At 37.1% G+C, this 24,140-nt stretch overlaps 2 protein-coding genes across 3 annotated transcripts; both read left to right on the top strand.

Annotated features, from left to right (window-relative positions):
* Positions 1 to 2,189: 2,189 nt before the first annotated feature.
* On the top strand, positions 2,190 to 6,621 carry LOC117906782 (NAC domain-containing protein 92-like). Its single transcript, XM_034819978.1, has 6 exons — positions 2,190 to 2,275; positions 2,751 to 2,926; positions 3,596 to 3,819; positions 3,914 to 4,087; positions 5,173 to 5,479; positions 5,949 to 6,621. Exons 2-6 carry the CDS (start codon positions 2,764 to 2,766, stop codon positions 6,227 to 6,229), a joined length of 1,149 nt encoding a protein of 382 aa, XP_034675869.1. The 5' UTR covers positions 2,190 to 2,275; positions 2,751 to 2,763; the 3' UTR covers positions 6,230 to 6,621.
* Positions 6,622 to 9,613: 2,992 nt separating this feature from the next.
* On the top strand, positions 9,614 to 13,304 carry LOC117905323. 2 transcript variants are annotated; one of them, XM_034818233.1, is made up of 6 exons: positions 9,614 to 10,020; positions 11,410 to 11,536; positions 12,030 to 12,169; positions 12,310 to 12,369; positions 12,472 to 12,540; positions 12,914 to 13,304. In XM_034818233.1, exons 1-6 carry the CDS (start codon positions 9,820 to 9,822, stop codon positions 12,983 to 12,985), a joined length of 669 nt encoding a protein of 222 aa, XP_034674124.1. In that variant the 5' UTR covers positions 9,614 to 9,819; the 3' UTR covers positions 12,986 to 13,304. The 2 variants fall into 2 exon arrangements, with proteins under 2 accessions (XP_034674124.1, XP_034674123.1); XM_034818232.1 differs by having other exon boundaries at positions 9,615 to 10,020; positions 12,307 to 12,369.
* The last annotated feature ends 10,836 nt before the right edge of the window (positions 13,305 to 24,140 follow it).

Below are 24,140 nucleotides of genomic sequence, written 5' to 3'. Positions count from 1 at the left end.
TGGACCTGCGCTAGATAAATCCTTCCAAGATCTTGATTGTGCACCTTGGCAGCGACCCCTTTGTTGGTGCACGACCAACGAAAGTAGAGTACTCCGAACTGTACACGGCGGTTCGATCTGTATAAAGAATGTCCAAATGGGATTTTCGAGTACACCCTTTCAAAACTATCAAGTGATAGAGTAATGACTTGAACAAGATAAGTGTTTTTAAAAAAATGACAGTAAAAAATGACTATTTATCTTTAATAAGATGTAACGTCTTCTCAGACATCTTGATGGTGTATTTGATTATACATTAACATCTTTAATATTAACAATTGGTGGGTCATAAGAGCTATTATGTCTTGATAAAATTTAAAAATTGATGTTTTGTCTCATAATAATTGCATAAATCAATATATTTAATGTCTGTTATAATTAATGTTTATCATCCAATGATATATAACATCCGATTAATTTGTGTTCATGGAGCCATACAGATAGGGCTATACGACTCTGATGCAAATTATGTCCTGCGCCAGAACAATACTTTGGAGACAACGGTGCCTCGCCCTTGACGACGGTGAGCGGCCCACACCTTCAATATGGATGGGCAATTATACGGAATCCACGTCAAGCCTCCTCTCTCTCTCTCCCTTTTTCTCTCTTTTTGGTTTATTGAATGCTGCTTCCCACCAACGTGGATGCAAGCTGATTATGTTTGGTCCGTTTCTTATATATATAAAAAAATGATACCCAAAGCTCAATTTAATAATTCTAGAAGCTGCGATTTTAGCAGTTAAATATGAAAGGCTTGGGTTGAAATTTTCAATTAAATTAAAATTATTTATGCTGTAAACCTCAGGATGGGGTCCAACAGAAGTTTCCGGTGGAAAATCATTGTTCCTCAAAACGGGTGAGAATTACATGATACGTCCATATTTGGGTACGTTACATAGTCAAGACCGAATTCATAAACAAACCCAGAATCGTCGTTGATTCTTTCCTAGCATGCCGCAAAAATGCTCATCTAATTTTCGCTCCTTGGTATTTGGTCCTAAATATTGTCAAAATATTCTATAGTACAAATTTCAGTGGATGCGCCTCCTAAAGTACAGCAGGTAGTAAGAGCACGTCACACGTTTTTTTTTCTTTAATCATTTTTCCTTCCAAGGAACAGGTCGTGGATGATCCCAATATTTTCTTTTTATTAAATTCATAAATGCACTAATTCAACTGTGTTCAAAAATAAATTTTTGTGGGGACCAAAGGATTCAATCACACAATTATACCATACATGTTGACGGTCTGTACCAAATCTGACGTAGTAGGGCCACAAATAAACAAACATTCCCAAAAATTAAGAGCTTTTCAAGAAAAAAAATTTATAATCCCAAATTACCGTTTGTGTCCCAAATAACTATTAAAAGTACGGAAATAATTCATGATTTTCCTTCTTGATCGAGCTTCAATGATGGGGTTGGTAGAATATGTTTCTTTCTACAAAATGCAAGTCATTGCCCAATCAAAATAAATCGTTACCTCAATTTTCATAGATTACTTAGCAAAGAAAGCAAAGAATGCATCGGCTCTTGAAGACATAAAGGGGCGGTGACTGACAAAAAAGTCCAAGCTACAGCTAACGCACGGATAAGGTCCAAAACATTTCTACTCGGACTTTTCCACGGCTCTAGTTATTAATCATTTTAAAGCCCTTTGCTCATTTTTCAATTACATAATTAACGGCCTTATCACAAGTCACGAATCTAAGATCCGAAGCCAAAATATTAGAAAAATTATATTCTAGAATGTTGTAAACTTTATTTTATTGTTTTAGTGCTACTTTTTCTGTTGACGATCAAAGGAGAGGGAAAAAAATCCTCTTGCCCGACTGTTGGCCGAGAAGCTACCACGAAAATGATGAGGAGCGAATGGGTTCCACCAGGAGTACGGCACTTGCATGAGCTCAACCAGTGACGAAATACCATATCGCGTATTGTTGAAAAATAAACTCAACCATGAGATAGGCAGGGTCTACACGTGGACGTTCCAGATTTAGTTGAACGAGGAGCACAGGAGAAACCGTTAATTGCGTTTTCTGAAAATTAAATTTTAAAAAATAAAAATAAAAAACCGCGTGGATTAAACTCTAACCACGGTTAAGTTTTCCCACCGCAACCTCGCCTATATAAATATAGCGGCACACACTTCATCCCAGTACTGATGCAGTGGTCAAGTGGGCGAAGTTTGGGGGAGAGTGAGAGAAGGGGGGTTTCGCAAGCTGCTGTTGTACAAGGTTTGAAATTGTGAATCAGTATTCTCGAGTTCATTGCGATCTGTGTTTCGATTTGAATTTTACCTTTCTTAGATGATTTTAAATCGCAAAATCAATTTTGTTCTAGTAATTTCTGAAACAATTCGAACAATCCTCTCTTGAATCGGAAATCGAGCTTTGAAAGATCTTTGCGTTGGCGTTGTTAGATTTTATTCGCATAATCATTCTGAATTTCTTGATGTCTAATCGCTTCTATTCATTTTTTGTTCTTGAATTTTCATTTCGTGGATATTTCTTAATATCAACAGTAACTATTTGAATGAGTTTCTTGATAGTAATATGTCCTCAGTTATTTCGGAGTTCTTGAATTTTCGTTGAGTGGACTTCTGTATATTTAACCGACTCTATTCATTCTGTCGTTCTTGATTATTAATTTGTGTGGATTTCTTGACCATGAACTCACTATATCCATTTGATTGTTGTTCATTTTTCTTAGATCTTGGGTCACCATGTGTCTTTCACCATCCGTCTCCCCGCCTAATGAAATTAGCTTATATTGGAGCGATGAGGAGCTCTTTACGTGTTTGCAGGGAATGATAAATGGATCTCCTCTCCCCGACAACGTTATCATAGAAGTGAATCCTTACCAGCATAACCCCTCATGTTTACCTGGTGAGATCGTGTTTTTCAATATAGAATCTGGATAACTTTAATTATTGAGCGTTATATTTTCTCTTTCTAGATTGTCTTATCTGTGATTGAATCCCTCAATCCCCTACTTCCTACTCCAGTTGACCTGATTGAATGAGGTTCTGAATACGTGTGATCAATAGGTTGAGGCTGTTTGGTTGTATGGAATTTGAATAAGGGGTTTCAATTCTAAATTTGATTAGACCAATGTTTTCAGAATTTATTTTAAATCCTAGACACCTTAAATTCACAAAAACAGTTCTACTTCCAGATTCCACAGAATTGGAATTTCAAATCAGATCGAATTTCACACAGCTAAGCATAGCCTGTGGCTCACTTTGATGTATGTTGTTTGCCTAAGAAATACTCTTAAACATTTCTACATCCACAACTCCATCACTTTGCAGCATTGAATGCTACCTTTTTACACGCCTCTTGTTGGTATGTTTGCCCAGCTTTTGTTTAAATTTCTATGGAACTCCTTGTGCAGAGCAAAATTTTAAAGGTGACAGGAGTGTGTTGAATTTCTTTGATGTCGTTACTGTCAAACTTAGTCATGTTTTATATGGACTGTCTGTTGTCTAGCAAACTATAAGATGCCAGGTTCACTTCAATAATAAGAAAGCTTATGGAGATACTTTGGATGTACAGATAGAGTTTGGTACTTAACAAGCTCTGAGGACACCAAATTTGCAGAGGGATTCTGGAAGCCCAAGGGTGAGCCCTATGAGATATTTTCGAACTCTTCTATCACTGGTTGGAGAACTACTTTTGAATTCTACGAAGGTACCACCCCACATGTCCTTAAAACCGACTGGGTGTTGCAACAGTACAAGATAACTCAGAAGGGACAGTCCAAAAACATCAAGCCAATGGTATTTAATGAACCCAATAGCTATATCTTTTTCTTTGCTGATATCTTTCTCCACCCAACCTGCCAGTCAACTGCCGGTTTGGTTGGATATGCAGGCCTCCAGTTCACTCTGTAGAGTCTTCCAAAGCAGGGGACAAAGTTCAAGCCATGAAATGCAGAAGGAATTGGGGGTTGCAAATGTTGCTGATAAAAACCACACTTGTTCCAAGCCTTCTGTGGTTTCAAATACTGACAATAGCACTGGGCAAGGTTCCAAAAGCGAGTCTCAGGTAGGCCATCCTCATATTTGGTGTCTTCGGTAGTATTTTCATCTTCTTGAGTCCATATTAACCTTTGATGTTCACAGTATTAATTAATTTCTCTGCTACTGGTTAAACTATAGTTGATTCTGCAGGTTGCTTTAATTGATCCCTTAAATAAAACTGCTTTTTGTCGTTGGCTTTTGTATGGAGTTCTTTTTTATGTTATTTGTTCGGGAGCAACTAGATGAAGGTAAGAACCACAGTGACATATTTTGGGCCACCTAAGTGGTTTGTTTTCCTTTTTAATTAATTTTAAGTCCCATGATGAAATTGTAACTTCTTTGCAAAAAGCAGTGTTTGTATCCTAGAAGGAAGCCACATCTTCGCCTCAGCAAAACATAATGGGAAGCTGAGTCTGTCATGCGGTTTCATCTTTTAACAAAGCATAGAGTTTGTATTTTAATGAAGAAAAATCATCTTTATCACGAGGTTTCATGTTTGTAAGAGACAGGATTTGTGTCCTAATAGAAACTACATTTTTTTTCCTGTGGTTTCATGTAAAATATGAAAGCTGCAGCTTCATCCTACTGTCCCTGACATTATTTAAAAAAAAAAAAAAAAAAAAAACTGGCTTATGTTGTGGCAGCTTGGCCTAATTCTGGACTATATTTTGAAAGACTCCTGTAACTCTATTTTTCCTGCTAAAGAGGCCATATTGACCTTCAACTATCAGTTTTCTTGCTGGAATATTTGAAACTGCTATCTGTTACGCTTTATATGTATTTTATTTCTGTTAATATATTTTTATAGCTTCCTGTAGGGAAAAAAAATTATATGTATTTGAGTTCAAAATGTTTCGTTTTGCGTGTAAAACCTGAAAAATTATGTGGTTGGGAGTATCATATGGATTAATGGGACTGTCAAATTATTGCATGATAGAGAGAATATTTTGATGTCACTAGTATGATACTTTGTGTCTAGAAAGTATTGGACGATAATGGCATCATGGATTCCTTTTACACGACACCAGTCCATGATCATATCTTTTGTTGGTTATTTTAGTTAGTCTTATTGTTGGGTCTCTTTCTGTATCTTTCTTTTATGACTTGCAGGTGCAACATGGCAATGGTGAGACTGGACTATTGGCTGCGCCAGAAAGATCTCTGAATCACCCTGTAGACAACCTGCCTGAAATTTATTTTTCTGATGGTGACTTTTTGGAGTTGGGGGATCTTGCTGACCCAGTATCACCTTCTTCCAGTTCAGACAATTCTAGTTGCCTAAGCCAGACATCAGATGAATGTTTTGATTCATTAGCCTTGTTGCGAGATTTAGAATGTGACAAGGATGTGGGTTGCAAGTTCAGTGTTGCTGCATCGGTCATGCCAGACAAGGTTGTTTTGCAGCCAGCCAGTTCAGGTATATTTGGTTTCCTTTCCTCTACACTTCTTATTGTTTAAGTTCATCTTGCCAGTATCAGCTATTGTTTTCTTATTCTTCTTATCCTTTCCCCTGAAATTCATACTGGCTCATCCAACCAATGAAGTGTAAAATATTTTGAGCTTTTGCTGATTGATCAAGTGGTTTTGTTCTATAATATTTTAGTCATTCTTCAACAGTATGGAGAAGAAATCGTTTCCAAAACTCTTAAAAGCATTATGTTTCATAAGGGCAATGTATTCCATGTTTAATTATCAAACATGGCACATTGAGTTTATACCAGCACCAAGTAGTCCTTATTATTGTGATCTTACTAAGTAAACCTTTAATCCTCTAGTGGGAAAAAAAAGGTTCACTATGTGGAGTGTTTATATGAAGAGGCATCAATAATCACTGCATATGATACTTGTTTACAGGCAGCATCTTATCTTGTAACTTTTATCTGCAGGATCTCTTACTTGTGATGACAGAAGGAAGTTACCGGCAGAAGGACCCCCCAAAACTGATAGTTCTTTACTTGGTTCAACAAAACTGTCTGAGAAGAAGGGTTTGAAGCGTGCAATTGCAACTCAGGAAGCAGACAATAAGGTGGAAGGTCCATCATCAAATCCTCATAATTTGGTGGCATCATCTGGCAGCAACAAAGCAGCATCCTCAGATGAAAAAGGGAAAGCTGCTGCTGACAGAAAGAAGAAGCTAAAGAAGTATTTGTGCTTCATGCCATTCTAGATCAGCCTTTGCTTATTATAAGTGTATATTTAAATGTTCTAGCAAATGTGACTGTAAGGCACTTTAAGGTTGTTGGTGTTGTTTCTTCTAGGGGTTTGTTTTTTCTTTCAGAGCTGAAAAGGAAAACCCTTTTTTTTTTCCTGAAAGTAAAAAAAAAAAAAACGTTTTCCTTTTCAGCCTATTACAAGGACTAGAAAAAAGTAGATTAGTTGGCTGATGATACCCAAGGAAATAAGGGTTAGTTATTGAAATTGAGTCATACCCAGCAGAAGTGTACACAAATGACTTATTTGTAACTGGGTTGTTGTAAAATTTACTTTAATGCTATATACCACTTCTTAAGTGGGATGTATATCTTTTTAATGGTGGAATATTGTTAATTTTGTGTGAAACTCTTTAGGTTATTGAGCTCAAATGAATGGAGTTTTAAGGGAAGCGCGTAGGGTTCCCAACCGAATAAGGTTTGCCAAGGAGGATTAACATCAGTTACGCAAATTGATAATTGGACTTCTTGTGTAGGCTTTTAGTCTTTGCAGATGGACAAATGAATCGTGTCTTGGCTTATTTGGATGATGAATGATGTTATTCCAGGCCAAATGCTTTCGACCTCGATAATTGTAGAAACAGAGAATTGTTCTTTCGATATGACAAAGTGAGAGCTGGGAGGTTAAAGGGATATACGTTCGATGTTTCAACAGGAATCTCCCTTCATGGGCTGGGCACCCTTCCAGTCATGTCATGAGGTCCAAGCTTTATCTAAACCCATTAACCCACATATACTACCCCGTGTAAGTTAGTTTGGATTTAAACAGGACGGCCCATGGAAATGTGGGCCCTGTAATTTTGTCCCGTATAAACATTGAGGGCATGAGTTTTGATAGGAGTGGTGACAGAAAATGGGAAAAGTTGGATGGCAGAAAGTTTTAGTCCAAGTATTACTGAACAAGAAGAAAAATGCCAAACTTGGATTAATGCACTTTACAAAGATCTAACAGTGAGACCTAATGTCTTGTTTGACCCAAATGGAATAACAAACGGCTCCCATTTTCGTACGGATGTTAATAATTGGCTCTTAGCCTCCAATCAAATTAATAATCAAATGTAGCTACTTGTTGCAGAGATCTTTGTCCTCCTGCCCATCCAAATATTAATAAACTCCAAAGACGCATGAAACTTTCTGTTCAACCACGTTCTCTGCACGTGCCTGCCCTCTTATTGGCACATCAATGCACAATTCACCTTCTTCGGGTCCTCCCTTGTATACCTATTATTTATCAAGCAAGTTGCCCCCAGTTGAATTCCAACTTGAAGATTCAAACTTTCCCTCATTAATCTACTCATCTTTCAAGGACCTTAAACTCTCTGGTCGCACACCAGCAACCATATATTTCCCAAGATAAAGCCAACCAGAATCACCTAACAAAATATACAAATTTTGGGAAACCGAAGTGACTTTTCACCAAATTTATACTAGTTCACATGTGGATACTTAATTTCGCTTTAGATTGGTTGAAGTCAAGCTCCCTGCCCAGGGGGCATCGAACCAGTTTAGAGGGGTGCACAAATTTAAATGTTACCCCACCCTTTTGAATACATTCTCTTTCAATCAATCCTAGTTTTTGAATGTTAGTGAAGCATTATAATCTTATTATTGTTTGTAATGGGCCTCGCAGGAGCAGGCCTCATCAATGGACTCCCAATTGGCGTTACAAAAAAAACCCATCATCCTTTGGTCCACATGGGTAGTGTAGGATATATCCCATTCCATTAATGTGCCCGACATATGATTTTTCCTTTTTCCCATGGCCTTGTCACGTAGCGGCTTGAAAAATGGACGTTTCCCCATTTTCCCATTTTATGCAAAATACAAAATAATAATAATAATAATAATAATAACAATAATTGTAGTCCGTGTCATTGGTTTTGTGGAATATAATTAGTGAGCTGTTTAACAATAAATTAGTGAGATGCTTGGGGAAGACACGTGTCCGAAATTGGGTTGAAGCAGCAGGGCTGATTCAACTCCCTTTCCATGTCACTGTTCCGTCCAACATTTAAAATCAAAGGCCCCAAAGGCTGTGGCTGTGAGTTTGGCAGATTGGCAGTATACATTGACTATTGAGCAACATTTAGTTAAATTAATAATTAATAATTCAAAGTGAAGGTTCTGTAACGAAAAAGCATCCAGCTTTGAACAGAAAACATGGTTTAAAAAAATTAAAAAATAAACAAGCTAAGAGCACCACCTACTGCTTAAAAAATGAAAGCAAACGAGGCGATCGGGCGGAGCGGCGGTGCATGGAGTGCGATGGGAGGGCATGGTCCAGATGATTGATCGAATGCAGGAGGGGAGGATTGAGGAATGAGGAGTAGGACAGTAGGAGGGAGACATGTGAGATGTCGATGGTGGGAGTCCGACCACATTGTTTTTTGTTTTTTTTTTGGGTTGTTATGGTTATGGGAATAGCTTTATTCCATGGGTGTGAAAAAGTGGTACTCTTTCAACTTTGTGATCATTACACATGTTACATGAACATGTCTCCCTTTTTCTGTTTTTCATCTCCCCATCCAACGGCTGGAATATGGTCATCCAAAATGGAGGGCTAGGATTAGCCTGGTGTGGCGGGAAAACCAGGAGATGGGGGACTGGGGGGAGAACGGAAGATATTTTTATATTGTATTAATCTTTTTTCTTTTTTCTTTTTTAATATTATTTGGATTTAGGGGAAGGAGGAGAGGGAGGGCAGGGCGAGGGTATCCCAGTCGGATAAGACAACACCGACGGCAGGTAGGTTGTCCACGTGGGGCCCTCACATGAATTCCCGGTTTCCGTTACGGTTCTTTACGTTACTTTTCTCTTCCCCTCCTGTCTTCCGTTTCAGTTTACTAATCTACCCTCACTCCCCCTCCTTTTTCTCCGATTTTTTTTTACCAAACAGCCCATTGGGAGCGGGATGTGTGTTTAGAGAGAAATAACTGGATTTGAAGTTGATGTGAAGGTTAAATTGGATGAAAGCTTTAAGAGATTAAGTTAATCGATAATCATAAACTAAAATAATGATGGTATTATCACCTCAATTATGAGAAGGGAGAAAGAGAAAAAGGGGGAGAAGGTGGGGATGATGTAGGGGCAGTATGGTAAATAGAGAGTGGCCAGTAACTGAGAGAGGGAGTCAAAAGGGTCAAACGGCCCATAACTCACAGAAACACAACCGCTAGTGGTATTGAATCAAAGCGGAAGCCGAGCAGCAGGCGCATGATTAACGAGGCTAAAAGGTGACGTGGCGAAATCCCATTGGAGAATTGGAGGTCGTCGGGATTCATAGCAGCATCAATAAAGAAAGAAAGAGAGAAGGAAAAACCAGTCACTCTCATCTGCTCTCTCTCTCTCTCCTCTCTCTCTCTAACCTGTGTTTTTTCTTTACCCAATTTTCCTTTTCTCTCCCCAATTTCTTACTCATTTTCCCTCGAAATTTTCGAATACGGCTTCTGCAATGCATGATCTTGCGATTAAATTCCGTTTTGAGCCCTGAAACCTGAGTTTTGTACGAGATTTTCTGATTCAGACAAGTCGCTGACTTGGATAGGAAATGCTTGAGGCAGTGGAGAGTTCCGTCAATGGCGGATTTTCACAGTTGCAGAGCTGTGGTGACAGCAGCGAAGAAGAGCTCTCCGTTCTTCCTCGTCACACCAAGGTAGTCGTCACCGGCAATAACCGTACCAAATCTGTGCTTGTGGGCCTCCAGGGCGTGGTCAAGAAGGCTGTCGGCCTTGGTGGTTGGCATTGGCTGGTAATTCTTTTGATAATCGTGCTTCTATTTGAGAAAAGGGTTTTTGGGTTTGTGTTTGTCTTGTGGTTAATTGGGATTATAATGTGGTTTCTTATTTTGAATTTGTGAGTTTCAAGCGTTTGACTGAAATTAATTTTAGCAATGTGGCTCAATTTGGTGGTGTTGGGTTTGGATTTCTATCAGTCTGCTGTTACATTCTTTATTATCTCATCATTTTGGAATTTCCTTTCCCCTTTTTTTTTTCCATTGTTATTTTTGGGTTTAATGCATTTGTTAAAAGATTACGGCATTCACCATAATTAGAAGTTTTTTTTTGGAAATTAATGCTTGTCATTTTTAATTATTCATGTTGTGTAGAATTTGCTCTGCGAATTCGAATTCTGATTGAGTTATGGATATTGATTTGTGGTTGCATGTTTGTATTAATGATTCGATCTGAGAATGTGGGGTTTTAGATTGTCATTTGAGGTGGTTGCATGTTTATTTGATGTGTTCTCGCTCTTATTTCAAGTTCTTCCTCTCACCATTTGGGGTTCAAGCATGTTTGAAGCCAATGGTTCTACTGTTGCACCAATTGAAGATGGTATTTTTCTAATTGTTTTAGGATTTGGCTGTTGAATCGGGGTTGCTTCATGATATTGCATCATTGGGTATCTCGGAAAATTTTGTTCAGTTTGACGTTGGATGTTTTATTATGGGCCTTATGTGCGTCTCCATTTTTCAGATATTGTGGCAATGTTGGGGGCTATATGTGGTTTTGTACGGGATTCAGATATTTCAATTCTTACCTATCTACTTTCATGGTTTGTTTTCATGTAGTATCTAATTTTTATGGATTATTGAAAACTAGTGACTTGCTCTGGAGAGGTCTACTGGTCTAATTCATTTGTTTTTTTCATGACTTTTGTTATTTAACAAATTCGATGTGTTTGTTGTTGATTGAGGTTCTGGCCTGAGGTCTGTGTAGCTATTTCCAACTTAATTTCATGGTCTGAATTGAGTCCATTTTGCATTGATATTACTTTGTCAGGTTCTGGATAAATTAGATGTGAAGTTTGCTAGTTGAATTATTATTGTTATTATTGTTCTGATTTCTGTTATTGTATAATTTTGAGGATTTGTTGATCCATCTCTTGGGATAGATTTGGATTATATTACTTGATTTTATTTGTATCTTTTAATTTTAGTGATTTTAAATTATTCAGACCCTACTTCATCCTTAAAGTTGAATGCAATTGATTGAAACAGCTGGGATATGTATTTCTCTCTTGCTTTCCGGTGAATTTTTTCTATGCTCTTAAGAACAGTCATCAGTTGCCTTATTTTACACTCTTCTTTTCTCCTTTTCCTGAAGCTTTACATCTATTGCCCTAAATCATGAAATTACAGGTTCTTACAAATGGCATAGAAGTAAAGTTGCAGAGGAATGCTCTTAGTGTGATTGAAGCTCCTACTGGTAATGAGGAAGATGATGATCTTGAATTTGAGAACATGCAGTGGAATGGCTCTGATATGGGTAAGTTTGGTTCATAGATTCTGTAAGGTTTCATTCTGTGATCTTGTGGATCAAATTTTAGTTACATGCATGAGGTGGAATAGCTGCTGTAGTTGTTTGGAACTGAGCAGGAATTTTTAGAAATTATAATGGGCTTCGCAATCCTCATTAAAGAAGATACAGAATTGACTGATGCTTTTGGCTAGAGGTGTGATGAATTAATTTGACTACTCATCTTGGTTCATGCTTATAGTGTTGGTGAGGGTGAAGGGTGAGGGTGAGGATGAGTATGATGAGATGCCTAGCTTCTTCTTCCTTTCATCTGTTTTAGAGATAGCGTCTGGACTACCATGGCTGTTTAGAAGGGGAAAGTGTTTGAGGTTGTTGCATAGGATCCATTGTGTCTTTACTTGACCTTTTACTTTTACTGTGCTTGGTTGTCTTGTTTCTTTATCTTTTTTTGGGGGGCCCAGTAAACTTTTTAATTGTGCTTGTGCCTGTGCTGATTTTGCAGCTTCTGATGACACTCAAAAGTCCCACAGATCCAGACATCGAACACACAAGTCTTCCGGGTCATCGCATAAGACCATGAGCAGGTCCCTTTCTTGTGACTCACAGTCTAAGGGATCTATTTCTACTCCAAGAGGGTCTACGGTATGGAACATATGTACTTGAGTTTTATTTCTGTGTTTGTATTTACTTGTTTCCCATTTAGCTTTCCCTAGAAAAGCTTCCGTATTTGGGTTGGTCTTTACTGTGTAATTTTTCTATTCAAAACATCTCCTGCACAGAAGGTTGACTTGAGCAAGCTAGAGATGGCTGCATTATGGAGATATTTGCGACACTTCAACCTTGTGAGTTTTTAATCCCTCAGCTTGTAATAGATTTATTTATTTATTTATTTTCTGTACTGCCAAAATTGCCTTCTTTCTGTGTTAATGTTTTTATTTATTCAGGTGGATGGCATCCCCAACCCATCTAAGGAGCAATTAATTGATGTTGTTCAGAGGCATTTCATGACGCAGGTAGTTGCTAAATACCATAATACCTGCCCACTCTCCCTATTGTTGTTTCCCTTTCATCTCCTTGAATAGTCTTCTGCATGTTATAGATATAACTGAAGGGTGTTGATGATGGTGAATTTGGATTATAGATGTTAGCCTATGATGATATTATTAAAGTTAATTTAATGGTTTTAAATTAATATACCTATATTTTGCTGTCTGGTTGCTGAAAATCTATGTAAAATGGTATGATGATAAGATTACCTGCATTTACATAATGTAGTAGATCAATATTTCATTAAAAATGAATCCTTTTAGCTGAAGCTTAGCTTTTCTTTTGTTTATTGCTTGATTTGCTATTGACCCTTCAAAAACAAATTCTTGTTTGGTGAAGCAAATGGACGAGTTGCAGGTCATCGTGGGGTTTGTGCAGGCTGCAAAGAGACTGAAGACTGTCTGCAAATGATGTTTGCATGATTTAGAGAGACCTTTGCATTTGGTCAGTGACGCTAACAAATACTGGTACCTAAATGTCCTCTTCCCTATGTAGTGATATCTGTAACATATGTATGGTGGTCTTTTCTTTGGGTTAGTAAGCTGGTATCTATGTTTTTCTGAGTTATTCAAGTTTTACTTCTTAGTAGTTTAGCTATGTAGATATTATATGTAAACTGGTGAGAAGACTTTTAAGAAGTTGCCGTGGCTTCCTAAGCTTGGTTGAATGTATTACTGACTGAGGGAAGTGGATTTTTCTTAAATGTATATGGTTTAGTTCTTCGCTGCAATCTTTACCAATAGTTTGATTGGTGGGTAATTGAACATTAATGGAATATTCTACTGAGGATTGAGGAGCAAGACTCATTGAGTCTGGTGCACGTCATAAGGCGAAATCCGATCCACAGGAAACACCACCACTGCCGATGTCTTAATCTGTATATTTTTTATCTGCCTGTTTGTATTGCTCTTTTTAACCACTGCCATTGTTCCTCCATGGGGCTGGAAGAACATACATGCCCTCGTGATCTATGCGAACACGGTTTTCTTTTATTACTACCATGTCCTCGAAATATGTTATACATCTTTCTTACAACATGTGTGCGTTGAAAGTCCACCCCTTTCCCATTTTGTCCAAACCCCTTTTTTCTTCAACTGCCCAAAAGAGTGTAACCAACCAGTGGTTGAAATTATCCTGTCAAGCCTAATGCATTGGTTGTGACAAGTTCATGATGTGACCCATCCATTTGCAGGGTATAGCCCAAAATTGGAGTGTGCATGTCGGTATTTATTTTTATTATAGTTGGATGGTAAATATTGTTAGGTTAAATGACTCATTTACGTAATAATTTAGATAATTCTCTGTTGTTGGGTTTTGGATATGAGCTTCAGTTGTCTATCTGTGTGGGAGGTGTGTTCACAGCTTCTGAAGTCTTTTTGTTGACCTTTCCTAAGAGGTCTCTTATGTTAAAGTTGTGAATGGCCAAAATTCCAGTGTTTTAAAGGGCGACAAAATTTTCAAAGTACACGGGAGTGGAAAGATTTATGTGGGAACAGAAGGGTCTAGTGTGGGTGCTATTAGCATGACTGACAGACTGCTAGAGTGGTGAGGATGGCTGGCGGACGTCTCTTGTCTAACTTGTGTGGTGAATTAATTGATGATGGGCAAATATATTAATTAAGTGGCACCAACTCATTTAACGGATCCAGTACATGGTTGTTACCACAATTCCATGCAGAAGCTAACTACCCAATCAAAGTTTTGAGAACCTTGTTTAAGTTTCAACGGACAGGCAACGATCCCTATCATCTATGAGTTGCAAATGTGTTGTACAGCTGTTATAAATCACTGCCACATAATTAACTTAATTAATTAGACTTTTATTTTGGACATTACCATAAACGCTGTACTACTTGTTGGATGCATTCCATGGGGGACCATCACCCTAATTCAGTAACTAATATCAACAATCTCCCTCCTCCCTCCTCAGAAAGAGGGAAAAAAAGAAAGGATAAAATGAAGAAAGAAAAAGTAGACAGTGGGAGCGGCGGGGTAGTTCAAACTTTGAAACTATTAGTCAGTGGTGGAGAAAGCGATAAAGGAATTATGACTTTTATCCAGAAAAGCTCTTCCTACCTAAAAGGATTACACCCTCGGGCATCAGGCATCAAGCCTCAGTCGAGGACAATGATATGTTCACAGGCCTTTTCCAGATCCAAATTTTAGGGAATCCAATGTCAGATTATGACAGAGGTGAGGAGTGAGTGAGGACTGAGGAGGTCCTCCAAAACCAAACCAAGTGGGTATTCTGTTCTCACGGACGAAAATGCTTTACGGTAGGGATATGCATGGCAATTATTCCCCTATTATATATGTACGATCTCTTTGTTCTTATCTACTCTTTTTGTATTTCAGGCCGGCTTCGCTTACAAAATAATTCTTCCGTACGGTTGCTAGGTTCAATTATTATAAGCCATAGAGTGAATATGGAGTTAGGTGTAGAAAAGCTACATTTAGTTTCCATAAGATTTTAGAGGATGGAAGTAGTGCGTTTGGTTGGTCTATACCTCAGAAAACAAGCAAGGATCACGTGACCCTCTCTCATGACTCATAAAGTCTTTACCTCATTTTCTCTCTCCAGATATTTTGATACGTCACCTTGGACGTTTGCGGCCCATGTTTAGTGTTGGTGTCGGCCCAAGCTCAACTACATCCATCCGCTGTTCCCGAATCCCAACCCAACTCAACCAAGCCAGTTTGGCTTCTCCTGGTGGCCCAGCCTACATTATAGGCAGGGAGGTTTGTAAAGATTCCTTGTGTATGAACATGTTCAGTTTTAAATCACTTTTGGAAACCCCAATATCCAAAGGTAAAACATACTTTGTACATAAGTTAACACTGTCAAGCAATTTAGTTGCAAGTTTAAGGCGTCGGAAAGTGTGGCGTGAGAAAGCCCACCTGTCTCCCCCAATTTCATGCATTCAACAGCAGGGAATTGCTCAATTAATATAGGCACTATTATTGCTCTCTCTCTCCATTTTCATTCATTCAATTGCCCTGTCTTCCAGTTGGCAAAAGTTTCCATGATTAGCCTCGTCTTCACCCACAACACAACAAAGATTCAACCTTCTTTGGTCAAAGATTCATCGCAGATCCCACAATGTGCTTCTTCTTTATGTTCAATCACTTTGAGCCACCCTTTCCACAGCTTTTCTTTTCCTTCTCCTCTTATGTTAATCGGCCACCATCAAACATCAAACATCAAACCTTAGTTTTGTCTATTACGAACAGATTTCTATTCTGGTCAAAGATTCACGTCCTCCACTCAATTTAATGTATCTTTCTATCCAATCAACACATCTTTTTGGCTGTGCCTTTTCCTCTGATCTTGGGTAATGGAGCATTAGAAATGACATTATAATATCAAAAGTGCATCGCCTCTTTGGTTCCAAAGGAGCATGTAATTGTCTGAAAGGAACTCAAACGGAGTGGCCATGAACGATGGAAAATAAAAGAAAGGCATGGGGTCTCAAGGATCCTCCTTTCCTCCCCAATCCAATCATATTGCCCTTTCAATGCCTCTTTCCACCATCTCTATAAACTAATCACCTAGGAACTGCCGTTACAACTGGAATCCAAAATTTAGCTTCATATTTTCCTTTAATCTTGGCAAGTGATTGCCTATGTTTCAAAATTTGAGAGGTTGGATTCCCATTAGCAAGAGCAATTCTCTAAAAGCACTTTATTAATAAGCATACTCTCCATTAACGCAAAAAAAAACAAAAAAAAAAAAAATCAAGTAAATATTAAAATAAAATAAAAATCAACATCTAAAGGTCCCATCCATGTGAAAGCAAGTTTGAGCAACGCTGTTAAAAAGTGTCGTTTATTTTGGGCTGGCTCCACCTCAATTTAATTTTTGTCAGACCTTGGGCCCGAGCCTGGCCCATTTCGGCCTCATGGCTTCCGCTTGTTCTGCTGCCCAAATCCCAAACGTCCCCTAAAATCCGGATGAGCCTCTGGGCACCACGTGGAAACGTCATCATGTTACTGAAAAGACAAAACACGGGCTGTTTGGTCATGTTGTTTTTAAATATTATTTTTTAAGTTAAAACTGAAGGAAAAAAAAAAAAAAAAAAAAAACTTGTTTAGATAAATAAATTTAGATTTTCAAAATAATTATTATTTTATTTTTTTAAAAAATATATTAATTTAATTCAATTCATGTCTGACCCAAATAAAAATGATATTTTAATTATGAATATTTATATTGATTTTTTATTAAAAATAAATAATACTTTTTATTAAAAATGAATTTAAAAACAAGTAAATTTCTTTTCCTTTTTTTTAAATAAAGAAGTATACATTTATTATTTGGATAGATTTAATTGTCTTTGCTACTACTTTAGTCAAATTTTTAATTCAAAATTATTTTTAAATACCTAGGAACTTATTAACAAATCTAAATCCTTAAATTTGTTTAATTAAACATTCATTTACCTGCTAAAAATTAAAAAAAAAAAAGTATAATAACTAAATAAGAAAAAGAAATAGTACTAAATAAAATTAAATAAATAACTAAATCTAGTAATATATACACAAAATAATTCAAAATCAGTTTAAATTTATAATTTTTTTAGTTTTCAAATTTGTATTTTGAGTTTCAAATTATTTTTTTAAAAAATAGCAAATTCTATGATTAAAGAAAATTTTAAAAAGTATGTTCGATTTAGAGACTAAATTTTAGGTATTGGGGAAGAGACAATAAAAAAATGAAATTCTATTTTTTTTATATATATATATTTCTTTCATTTTTAAAAATAGGCCAAAACAACTTATACTTATATATATATATAATATAGTTTTAAATTGAGTAATACTGAATTTTATTTCAATATTAGTTGAATACAAAAGGGGAATACAGGGAATGATTTTTTTTTTTCAGATATGGATCTTCTAGCTTCTCTCTACTATTATTTGTTGCCTTATTTTTATAGTCACTCTTCCCGTGAAGGAAGAACCTTTCTTTCCTTTTTTTTATGTTACTGCAACTTTATGTCATAAGCTGCCAAATGCTTCCTTTGAGCATCAAATAGGAAAGAAGGTTGACGTGGAAGGTCGTGTCTTGTGAGAGAAGAAACCTTACTCATAGATGAAGGGCTTCTTTTTAGCATCAAATAGGCAAGCATCAGGTAGAAAAAGAGGTTCATGATTAAGGTCGTCTCTTGTGAGATAAGAGACCTTACTCATAGATGAAGTGATTCTTCATATCTTAAAACTCTATCAGATAAATCTGGCAGCAACCCAAGGCAACAAGGGACAATTTTTAAAATTTGTGGCTTCCCCTTCTCCTACCACCTCCTCCATCAGAATAACGTATCTTTTAATCCATGCCTCTATCATCTATTATTAATGTGGCATCCGCCATAGAATTTGAGGTTTTTTATTCATTGTGGATAACGTGTCTCCTTGCCATTGTTCATGAAATGGAGTTAGGTAGAGATAAGTATGCAAAGAATGTCCTATTATCCCCCATAACAAGAAATGAATACATAAATAATGGGGAAGAACCCAAATCGTAGAATTCGAATTTGATCCTTATTCCTACGCAAGGAAGCTTCTCGTCCCAAATCCAAATCCAATGTCAGGCATCAAATTTGAGCAACCTTTGATCCCATTGATTCCCCTGCTTTTCCTCTTTGTCGAGCGGCGAATGTCAAATCACATGCTTCAAGATTTGCATCTCCCAGCATATTTGATTTGCTCGAAGAATCCGCGGATTATCCAAAACTTTTGGCACCCAAACCTCAGACTTTGGTGTGGGCTTTCCTAACGTAATGGAGTACTGATACTGAATTGAGTTAGGCCTCCTATATTATCCATATCTCTCCATACCGGTAGTGCCTTCCTCACTCCTGCCCATTTCCTGACAACCATGTACAATACGTCAGATTCGGACCACATCCCACGCTACAATATGGAATCGACCCCCACCCATGATGTGATGGAAGTCCGAGTAATGTGCCCTCTGGACCTAAAGATGCGGGGCTTTAAGAGCAATTACTTTCCATAAATCATTTTATTATAACCTCCAAGGAGTCCATTAAGTTGGTTTTTAAAGTACTAAACTTAACCCCCACTCATCTTCAGAGACATATATAAAATGATTTACTCGCACATGCCGCATCATCATTGCCTTCTCCAGAGCCTTGCGTTATGGTACATTCCAATGTGTTCCAAATATATTTCAACTGGGATATAAACTATTCTGGCAAGTTTTTTTAAAAGTAAATAGTTAACTAGATGACCATGACTTCAGCATGTAGAACTGTGGAAGGTGAACTAAGGTATATGGCCATCTCAGAGCAGACATGAGGGCAGCATCACCAATCCTGATTTCTGGGTTGTTATGGAAGCCTCACCTTTTTCACCAAGCTGATGCAACTACTTGTTTTGGTTTGGTTTTGCTACAAGGCTTGGTATAAGTTCGTGGGAGTTTGTAAATTCAAAAGATTTGCTTGCGTCATTCCGCACTTTTCCCCATTGATGCAGTACCCAATGGTTGGGTTAGGTCTCTCTAGTGCACACATAAACTGGGTTCATCAATCATCAATGAGTACATGTATGTCATCTTGGCTGGCCATATATGATGAATGCTTGATAAAATTGCTATAATGTACGTCCAAATGCGAGGCTACACACAATTAAAAAGCCTTGAATGATGTAATAAACAAAGGCCAAGCTATTAAAGTAGGATGGTGCAATTCACAGCTGGAGTTTGTGGAGGTGATTGGAGGGGCTTTACTCAGATTATTCTGCGTCATCATCCCAACATGCTAATATTTCAAAAATGAAATGCCCTAGTGGCTGAGTGGCCCTCGTTGGCAAAAGCTTGATTCTGTCACCAGAAACGCCTTCACGCAAAATTGAGTGGGCTTACGTAGAAACTATTGAGACGAATTTCTTAAGCTAAAGTCAAGATTATGTCATGGAAAATGATGTTCTAGACTCAAATCATAAGCACGAATAATTGTTGTGTGCAATAGAGGAAATGGTGCAGTTCTAAGAAGGATTCCCACTAAAGGAGACCCCTCAACTTTGGAAAGTTAATAATGGTGTGTGGTTGCTTGCACGCCAATGGCACCAACAATTCTAACAGGGGATTCTGTCCGTCTTGTTGTATGACACAAGGGCAACCCATTGTAACAAAGCTAGGTGGACCAGGTGTGATGGTAAGTGGTTCCCACCAATTTGAGAGGTCTGGGCAGATGGGCGTACTAGACTTCCCACTAGTGTCTCAGAATCTCTCTCTGCACACTAACTTAGCCCAACCCCCCAATTTGTTGGGATTCCTTCATTCCTTCATTCTTATTCACCGAATTAGCAAGGATTCTTTGTCATTTTGATTCATCCCTCATTCATCCTTTTCAACAAGGTCTCAACCTTTTCTCATTAGGCCAGGAATCTCCACCCCCACTTGCTTCCAGAATCCCAATATCCATTATGCCTCTGGAGTCAGGATTTGTACTCTTTATTTCTCTTTTATCTTTAATCTTGATGGCAAAACTCTACCGCGGCCGAATGATAGTTTCTTTTCAAAAAAATAAAAAGAAGGCAAGCATTTCCTAGATGTTAGTCTCTTCAACACGCCACCACCAGCTTCTATTTGCCCTTCTTGTGCTTAGGCTAAAAGGTTTAGTAAAGAATTCAAAGCAGAGAAAAAGCATTTCCCATATATCCACTATCATATGCGCTTGTAGTAGTTCTTACATACACGTACCAAAGAATTCCATGATCAACTCTCCTATAAAAAGTATCAATTCCCGTACCATGTGAAGTTCACTCTGCATCTTATAGGTGGATCTTTAAATATTCTAGAAATCAGGCATTAGTGGTAGAAAAAGACCTCATATGTAATGCAAAAGATGCTGGACATATATCTAACTTAATACTGATCTACAAATTTCAGTGACCAAGATGTTGACCCTATTTAAATTATTGCACTTACAAGTCTATACACCTATCATCTACTTCATTGTTTTCTGTTGTGTTTGTTGGATGATATCCAGATAGCCTTTTGAAATGCCTGTATAACATCAATGACCAATTTTTTTATAGATTTTCTACTTTACCTCCCATACAGGGTTTGTCTTTAATGGGATCATCGTCAAGTGATGCATCGCTTTCTACTGTGAGGTTATGCCATTCTCTTTTCCTAAGACAATTATATCTAGTTTTGAAGAAACATTTCATGGTCTTCGCTCATTAGGTCATTTTCGATCAATAATTACTATGAGTCTAGGTCTATAGCACATCTAATAATACGACGATATTTTTAGCTAATGAGAGTCATTTGGATGGATGGTTTGAAAATTTTGCCCAATCGGCATGCAATAGATGTGGCCATGACTCACTAGCAATACGCACCAAGCTCGTGTGGTGCTGTGACTTTGCAAAGCATCAAGCAACAAAATCTAAGCCTTTTTTGCTTCCTCTTGAGGTCCAGCCAGCTCGTGGGTGCCAAATCTGGGAAACTTTCCCTTATTTTTGTCTTTAAAAAAATATTTAATTATATTTAAAATTTCAATAATCAATTAACTTTTTTCAAGCCCAGAAACCATCTGTTGAAGTTGGGCAGGGGAGGTTGATGATTAACAATTTCAGTTGCGTACTTCGCTTGTAGCTGGATGCAATTAGCTTTGAGACTGACGGCTGCTTTTCGTGTGAGGAATGGATGATAAGCCAGACCTTTCCCCTGTAAATGGGATGCCAAGAGAGATGTCCATTACACGACTTTAATTTGGCCATGTCATTCTGAAAGAGTGCTTCACTTGACCAAGTAAGCAGACCAACAATGGAGTCGTGTAGGTAAATAATAAAATGAAAATGCTTTCTAAAAATAAGTCACTATTTATAAGTTCTCTCTTCACAAGTAACCTCGGAAGACCATATGTTGCGCGTTTGATTTGTAATTTTTCTCGTGTTGGGTAGCCGTTGGCACATTACATGAACCGGAATAAGCATGGACAAAACCCACATTTGGGATTCGAGGTCACGTTGAAAATTGGCGTGCTGCACTGGACGGTGATTCGGTGAAGCACCCGAGGAGACCCATTTTGAATTCCAGGTTCTGTAAAAGCATCCCCTTTCCTCGAAATAGCACTAAATTCAAAAGATTCGCCTAAGGGTGTGGAAAAATTGAACGGCTATCCTGGTCAGGGCATTAATTTGAGTGGTTAGCTCCGCATGGCATTACTAGATGCTGATTGATACGAGTGCCTTTTCTACTAGAACCCAAATATGTGGTCTATTTTCACTGAATATTCCAATGTAGCCGACTCTTACCCGGGGAATCCTCTGGATGACTTTTCTCCTGCGAGGGAACCTCGGTCATACGTAGCAAGTTGGGAAAATATGGCACGCACATGGTGGGTTCACACTTCACAGGCGGACGTTGCAACCTTGGAAGCATTCGCGTGAATCCCACGTGTCTCGGAAATCAATGTAAAACACTATAGCACCGCATTTTGCCGACTCTTTCTGTGATATTTAATTTTACAAAATTAGATTAAAAAAACTTTACTATGTCCTTCAAGTAAAAATTGGGAATTATATATTTTTTCTAAAAAAATAATAAAATTAATTAAAATCATATTTTTATTAATGTATTTAAATTTTTTATTTTTATTTTTTTTAAAAGTTAAAATGTGGATGTCATGGTGGTGAAGCAGAGAAAGAGCAAGAGTGTATTGAGGCATGAAAGGTGGGGGCAGTGACTAGCTGCTCACTAGTGAGCCACCTTGACTCGTCTATGAAATTCTGGACAATAATAATAATTTATTGCCACAGAAACACGGTAAGAATTTTGAAATGCATAATCTTCTCTGTTCGATATTTTAAATTTTCTCGTGAGTCAATGACATGGCGTGAGCCACGTGATTTCGGCGCCACAATCTTTATTCTCTACCACGCTCATTAGACTCGAAAAGACATTACTATCCCCATTCATTTTTAGTTGAAGTTGACAACAGTCGTTCTCTCGTACTTTACGATGAATTACTATTTTATTATTAGTGGCCGCATTGTTTAATGAAGAACTAATATAATTATGTCATTGCTCAACTTTTCTCTTTAATTTTAGAAAAATTTATTAGGTGAAAGTAATGTTCCTAAAATCAAGGAAATTAGATTTAGCCAATTGCTTTTTATTAAATAAAAATATTAAAATATATAATTTTTTATCAAATTAAAAATAATTTATTAATATTAACACCATCAACATAGTTATATTGATCAACATCTAAATAAAAAAATCAAATATTTTATTTTTTATTTAATAGAAAACAAACGTCCTTAAAATATTAAATTTATTTGTATCGTAATTTTTTCTTTTTTTCCTTTTGTTTTTCACATTTTGGCTAATTTCCAATATTATAAAGAGAATGCCTATACGATGGAAACACAGATCGACACATATTTACCATGGTTTTCTTTTAAGCCCGACACTCCTTGTTGCATAACTTGCATTGCCACATATTCTCCACCACCCGTTTAGTTTGTTGTTACATGTATGGCCACCAAAAGGTTTGATGACTTTCCTACGTCATATTTTGAATTTCCAAAACTTTACCATAAAAAATGAATAAGAAGTTGCGTTTTTTATCGGAACTAAGAGGGAAAAAGAAAAGAATAGTGGAGTATTTTCATTCTCCTCTTCCTTTTCCAATCATATCATAATTACAAAAGTTTGATTTTTTTTTTCCACCCAAGATTTAGGTATATGTTGCGGGCGTTGCATATATTTTAGGGATTTAGTTTTGAGGCCACGGATGAAAGAAATTGAGTAAAGTGGAAGCCTTTTTCTCCCATAGAGAAATACCTTTTGCCACTGAAATTAGGGGTGGCAATTAGTGGGATTTGGTATTGGTCATGCTCATTCCAACTCCAATTTATTTATTCAAAATAATTTTTATTATCTCATTAAAATTTTAAATTGGATGATGAATATATGAGCTTTCCATATTCATCCACCCCACCCGTTTAACTCTTTTTGTTAAAATATTTTTATTTTTTTAATTACATTAAAATAAATATATTTTATAAATAATTAAATGTTGAAATCATTCCCATATAAACCCTTAATTTCCTTTTAAATTTTAATATAATGAGGTGAAATCAATTTTGATATACTTCCTTATACCCACATTTTTCTATTTCTAGAATCCACAAACTAAAACTCCTCATAAATGTTCCGAAGGTGAGATATTATGTTGACATTCATTGATTGTAGGGATGGATATGTATGTCATTAATGCTATGGATGCATGGGCCAGCTGGGATGTCTCCCGGAATCTGGTCCGTGTTAGTGGGTCTATTGAAATGTTGGTCGGTTTCATTGCGTGGGCTGTTTTCTGTTTCATGATTAGCGAAAACAAAAGTTAGGATTGAAAAGATACAGGTTTGATTGTAATCATTATATAATTATTTAAAAAAAAAAAAATTTGTTAAAAGTATTTTTATGATTTTTTATTTCAAAAAATAAAAAATTATTTTCAAAACTGTTGTCAAACATGCTTTTGGTGCTTACAAAATGAAGGGAAAATTATTTTTTGAATTATTTTAGAAA

Source organism: Vitis riparia, chromosome 18, assembly GCF_004353265.1.
Source record: "Vitis riparia cultivar Riparia Gloire de Montpellier isolate 1030 chromosome 18, EGFV_Vit.rip_1.0, whole genome shotgun sequence".
In the NCBI taxonomy this organism is placed as follows: domain Eukaryota; kingdom Viridiplantae; phylum Streptophyta; class Magnoliopsida; order Vitales; family Vitaceae; genus Vitis; species Vitis riparia.
Note: the sequence above shows the minus strand (reverse complement) of the source record. Positions and strands in the feature narration are given on the sequence as shown.